The sequence below is a fragment of the Teleopsis dalmanni genome, chromosome 1 (assembly GCF_002237135.1).
Source record: "Teleopsis dalmanni isolate 2A chromosome 1, ASM223713v2, whole genome shotgun sequence".
Classification (NCBI taxonomy): Eukaryota; Metazoa; Arthropoda; class Insecta; order Diptera; family Diopsidae; genus Teleopsis; species Teleopsis dalmanni.
In genome coordinates, this window is record NC_051846.1 from 89,863,552 (window position 1) to 89,870,123 (window position 6,572).

A 6,572-nucleotide genomic window follows, 5' to 3' on the forward strand; every position below is an offset into this window, starting at 1 on the left:
TATGAAAAGGAGAACACACGCGTTAGTCTCTATAATAAAAGACAATGTGAAGTAAAAATCTATATATGTGTAAGTTCTAAAAACTAAGTAGTTTTGTTAAAAAGGAAATATTTTTTTTTAAATTATTATTTCATGATCTGATAAGTTTATTATATCTTATAAAAACATCTAAGATCCTTTATTTATCCTAAAATAATGCTGTATCAAAAATGGTTTTTTTAAAAAGAACAATTAAATATTCTAATTGTAATTGTAATGGTTTTCAGCCAAGAGAAGTCGCTGTTGGCACGACATTCCAGGTAACCATCAGGGTAAAGAGCTGGTTCATCACTACAGTTATGGTAAGGTAGCAACCCCACCAGAGTTAAAGTTGCTGGTGGGATATTTAACGGGTCATCATGGACTGCGTTATCATCAAAACAAAATGGGTCTGTCGGATGAGATAGATTGTCGACTTCGCTTAGAAGCAGACGGGATTTCCCGTCACATTCTCTGTGACTGCTCAGCCATGATCTGGGCCAGGAGAAGGTCACTGGGCCAAGAACTACTCTCCCCTAATGGGTCTGTCGGATGAGATAGATTGTCGACTCCGCTTAGAAGCAGACGAGATTTCCCATCACATTCCCTGTGACTGCTCAGCCTTGATCTGGGTCAGGAGAAGGTCACTGGGCCGAGAACTACTCTCCCCTACTGACATTAGGAAGTTCTTAATGGCCGGTATTCTGGCTTTCATTCAGAAGGCGGAATGTCTTCTGTTCGGTTAGGGTCTGTTGCAGCACAAAAAATCAACCATGGTCGCAGTGCACCGCTCCGTTTTGAGATGGTACCCCATTTATTCCTATTCCTATATTGTAATTAACATTGAGGAAATATTTGTAATAAGTAGCAAGTAGTATATTTAGGATAACGAAGAAAAGTTCAGTGAGGTGAGAGGAATTTTTAACGAACATATTTTTAGGACAAAAATATTCAAAAGGAGTTGAATACTACCATAAATTTTTCTTTTTTGAAATAAGAAAAACTAACCAATCGAATCAATTAGTAAAATATCGACGTAATAATATTCACATCGTTTCTCATTAAGCACTAAAAGTTTTATTTGCACTCATTAAATAAAGTGTAAGAAGAAAGAAAACCATTTTAGGTTAAGTAAAATAGTTGCAAAGAAAGGAAACAGCAAGAAGAAGCAAAGTGAAAGCGGAAACAAAAGTGCTTGAACAGGCATATTTCTTGTAACCATCAGTTCTTCATTTCCGCTTTGCTATAAAAGTTTAAAGCAAGCTATCTTAACTTTTTTATTGTGTTTATTTCATTTGTAACTACTTTGCAGTACTTTCGGGTACTATTTAAACTTCTCAAGTTGTTTTTACGAAAAACTCTGGATTAAAAAAGGTCCTCCCAGACTGCAATTTATTTCAGCCTTGCAGTAAAATTCGACAAAATTGCACAAAATTTTTCAGTGAATTTTTCAGAGAATTTTGTGGTTACCTGTAAAAATTACTGCCATTACATTGAGCTAAGATACTAAATTTTCGTTAAAATATTCTCATTTGACAAACTGTGAAAATATGTGTTAATTAACAAGGTTCACAAATTTCCTGAGGATAACAAAAATTTTCACAAATTACGTCCTGAAGCCAAATCTCTATGTAAAATTTATTACAGCACTCACTATCTTATAGCCAACATTTTTCCTACTTTATTAACAAAACTTTTAAATTCAATTAACTTAATTAAAGGTGTCCTACCGACAACTTTTCTAGTTGAGACGAGACCTGCGTTTCTGCATTTAGAAAATTCTAGTTCGAGTTTTAAATGCGAAACGATGTTAAAGGATATTTACAATATTTACTGATTAGGACGAGGATTGGAAATTACCAAAGGAAAACTTTAAATGAATCTGCTACTGGCGAGTTTTGTCTTCCAATGACAAACTTATAATCAAACTAGGACTCTCGTTGCTGCTTTAAATAATGTTCACAATTGCCTTCAAATAATTATTGTGCATAATTTTAATCGATTCTGGTATATAAAACCATGGCGTGACAGTTTGAGTGCTGTTAAAGTAAAATGAGGCGAAAGTACGATTTTTTATTCATAATGCTATCTGGAAAGTTAGCACAAAGTGACAGTCTCAACGTTTCAAAGTTATCTTTTCCTTCCGCTTCACTGCTGTCTCCCAACGAATGCAGGTTTTTCGATTTTACCTTTTGCTACACAGAAGCTTAAAACACAGGAGCATTTCGTCCTTTTCTGCATTTATTGTTTTACAGCAATTGCTGTTTGTAATGAGAGCATAACGATAGATAAGACTAACCTAACAGGAGGAAAAAAGCATCATGGAAGGTAAGCAAAAATACATCAAAAAGCATTTCATGCAGACACAAAATACATTTTCCGTACGTAACATCCTTGAAGTACCATCTTCGTGTTTGTCTCCGGACAAGTATTTCAAATCTACTTGGGTTGGTTTAAAATGTCAAAAACGAAATAGAATTTTTAATGAGCTTAGTTTTTTTGTAGAACAACTTAGACATCAAAGTCAAAAATTACAGTTATATCTCTGATTGTAACCAACTTTAAACTTAAATTTTACTCTAAAAGAAACTACGGGTGTTTCTATATACATATATATATCGTCCCTTTCAAACTTATCTGAATTACAGTCAAGACATACTTTTAAAAACATTAAACTTTATAATAATTATATTAAACTCACCCAAAAATACTAGAGACATATTACTTACGGAACAAACCTTTTGTTCAAATTGACTAATACGACTAAGATAGACTGTAAACTGCTTCACGTGATGTAAACTAATGATAATGAATGTTCGAGATTCCTCTATATATTTTTTTCTACATGCTGAAGAAATGTACATTCTTAAAAAGCTTAATAGAAGATATTGTAATCTCAAACATAAGTGTGTTTTAATTTCGGAATCACAAAATGCATAACCTCAATGAAATACTCAATGAAAGTAACTAATTGTTGATAAATATCTATTAAAATTAATTAAAATAAATTGAGAACTAACTGGATGCCACAATAAATTGCTTTTTTTATGAATTATAATTCTCATTCAGTACAATTCAGACACCGTCTAAAATAGCGTCCATATCGTACTTTGATAATTATTTTTAATATAATGATTTGAGCTTGATAAAATTTATTTTGAAGGGAACTGGTTGATAGTGTTTTATTGTGTACGATTGAATGCAAATACATATGCTTTGTATTTATTGATATATGGAGTGTAGGTTGAGAACCTAGTCATCATCCAATTAATATTCTGAAATTGATACCCATAATAAAAATTTAAATTGTTTGAATATTAACGAATGCGCTGTTTTTAACTTAAATTTTTAGAAATTTTCATATTAATGCCAATATATCAAAATTTGTACATTTTTGTAAAAATTTCGCTTAGTTGTAGGTGATGTAATTTTAAATCTTTAACAAGCAACAAAAAGGATATCAAAAAATTATAAGAAAAACTATGAATTTTTATTTTGTGAAAGTTTTTCTTTCTAAATCTAATCAAACTCATAAAAATATTTTATAAAATTTGAAAGTATAGAAATCTTCGTTGTGGAAGGTCTCTAGTATTTTAAGTCTATAAAAAAATATTTCTTTTAAAATAAAAATACTGTGTATGAAATATTGATAATAAAATCATGTAAATAATATTTTCCTAAATTTCAGTTACCGAAATCTATCGAATGAATTTTCAACCCAAGATGAATATGAAATTGTAGCCCGAAGATACAATTTAAAATTATTTATTACTCGCAATAATAAAGCAAATAAAGTGCAAATATACTGATTGATAAAAGTTTTGTTCAAAATGCAAAACTAACAATTTCAAGACGAATAGGAAAAGTATATTGTTTCTTTTTTGCTGTAAACTGAAATCTGAACTCCCAAATTAATTAAATCCTTGAGTGCAGTGTATGAGTTAATAATGCTACAGTTTTAAGTAATTTAATCATGCATCTCAGCATAAGATTAAAATTTAAAGATATTATAAGCTTTTTTCCTAAATTGTGTTTTAATTAAGGCCGAAGGATCTAGCAGTTAACTTTATTTTCAAAAAGTATTGGTTTCGCCCGTGCGAATCGTGGAGTAGCATTAGCATAACTTTCTCAGTATTACGTTCCTAGACTTAGGTTCTATAAATATGAAAGAATTTATAAATAATGCAATAAATAATGCCTCTACAAATAGAATAGTGTTAAAATTTAACAAATAAAAATATGACTAATTAATTCAATTATTCTACAGCTGGTTTATGATTTCATTCTAAGATAAACACAGTAAATGGATTTGTTAATAAAACTTTCACAGCAAATTAACAAAACTCAGTTGGTTAAGAAGCGCTGACTCTGAGCTTCAAATTTGGTAGGGCACGAGTTAAATTCCTGGCACCTGTAGTCTCTAAAAATTATTTACGAATACTTAAATACAAGAATTATTTCCAAGACCACTGACTTTTCAAAAACCTCTTCTAAACTTAATTTTAATATTAAGTCACAAAAAAATAAATTATCAAGACTGCTGTCTTGATTCTAAATATATGCATGTAAATTTGTTTTTCTAATTGATAGTAGAAAAATTTGATAATTGATATAATATATTGTATGTAATTCCATCGTAATTGTATACTGTGATCGTATTCCCATTTTTATCTAAGTTACCAATAATTAATAAAATTTTGATGGATAAAAACTAATAAAATATTTATATAATCGAATTTGTTAAAAAACAATTCAAATATATTTTTAAGTAATAATAATAGGACTCTAACGTTACGGGTTTAAGTTTGTAAGCTCCATTAAAAATGGAGCTTACAAGCAAATCAAATCGTCAGAAGGTGTCAACGGTAATGACAACAATATATATAAATATATATAAATTAGATACAAAATTTGTAAATTGTATTCACAAAATTAAAGGTTTCCTGTTTTTTAAATATAATATACTTCTATATCTATAAGATGTACTATATAATTTTTAAAAGATAATATGTTTCTCCCATATTAATCCTCATTTTAAGAAAACATATCAAATTTTCTTTGTGTTTCTAATTTTTATATTTTAAGGTTTCAAAATTCTCCGATATATGTCTGGCAACAATGACTACATCATCAGAGGAACAAATAGGAGAAAGAACCAATAACAGTTTCACATGCCCATTACAAAATTGTAGAGAACTCCTCACTGAGTCAACAATTTTATCACATTTCTTATTAAATCACAACGAAGGGATAGCCTTCAAGGAAGTTACTCATAAACATCACGTATTATTGCAGTTTGCTGTTGACAAATTGGAATTCAATAAAAATTTTTGCATTGGCTACCTGCACTATGATGAAAATACGGAGGATGAACCGTTTGAATCACAAAATATATTCGCCTACAACTTGATACTGCCGGAAATAGCATCTCGCTATGGAGAGCATGCTCCGGTTGTGGTTATGAGCTGCTTAACGACTTGGACTGCATTAGCAAAAGAGTCGGAATTAGTAGCCAAATATGCCAACTGTAATAACGATCTCCAAGTTCTTCTTGTATGGTTAGTTGGAACAGAAGCTACCGTTAAGAAATTATTCACGATTCGTGCACATGACAGTACACTTTCTGAATCTAGAAGCATTGAATTATATCCAAGAAATATCAGGAAATCGCAATTGCCAGAAGACATTACAAAAGACGAAATTAACATGTTAGTTTTAAGTCGATTCGAAATCAAATTGCTGTCTCAGAATCAGAAGGAAAAAATTATAATTGAGGTTTTTCCAAAAGAAGAGGAAAAGAAAGTTAATCCAATGCAAAGTTAATTAATGTGTAAACAATTCTTCTAATTATGGGAAAATTAAGTATTTAAGAAAATATCTTTTATATTTATTTAATAAAAATATGAAATTGTCGTTCACAAAATATAAATAAAATTGATATATATATGCTAACGTATGTAGAGTCAAAAAGGATTTGCTCTAAATAAATCCATAGCCTACAGAAGAAATATATTGTTAATTAATCTGCAGTTTGTCAACACCCGTCTCTTCCGTTGGACTAAATCCAAAACTACACACTAAATTATTGTGGATTGGTTTTAAAGTACATATCATAATAATAATGTATGTACGTCATACGTAAAATGGTATTGCAATAAAAATAAACATAATTATTAAAAAAGTTAAACAAGGAAACTAATTAAATTAATTTATAAATGGAACGAAATTGATCGATTCGCGAAATTTGTTTTCCAATGGTTTTACACGCTCATTTGCCGATTTGCACATTTAGCAGAAACTGCATTAATAATTAAATATTTTTCAATCATAAAAAGAGCAGTGGAAAACATATTTCAAACTTAAAACAAGCATAATCCATTAATTAAAATTTAATTTAAAAAACTTAAATGAAATCAATTAAAGCACATATTTCAACCACAAGCCGCATTAATGTTGAATTTGATAAATATTAAATTCGTGGTACTTTTAATAGAGTTTTCACGGGACAAACAAAATCAACAGTTGAACTCAAACAAAAAGCCTTTCAGCTTTTT

The 6,572-nt window shown here is 29.8% G+C and overlaps 1 protein-coding gene across 1 annotated transcript; it reads left to right on the forward strand.

Annotated features, from left to right (window-relative positions):
• Positions 1 to 4,767: 4,767 nt before the first annotated feature.
• LOC119669594 lies at positions 4,768 to 6,133 on the forward strand. Its single transcript, XM_038079561.1, has 2 exons — positions 4,768 to 4,883; positions 5,104 to 6,133. The coding sequence occupies exons 1-2, from the start codon at positions 4,842 to 4,844 to the stop codon at positions 5,839 to 5,841; spliced, it is 780 nt and encodes a 259-aa protein (XP_037935489.1). The 5' UTR covers positions 4,768 to 4,841; the 3' UTR covers positions 5,842 to 6,133.
• Positions 6,134 to 6,572: the final 439 nt, after the last annotated feature.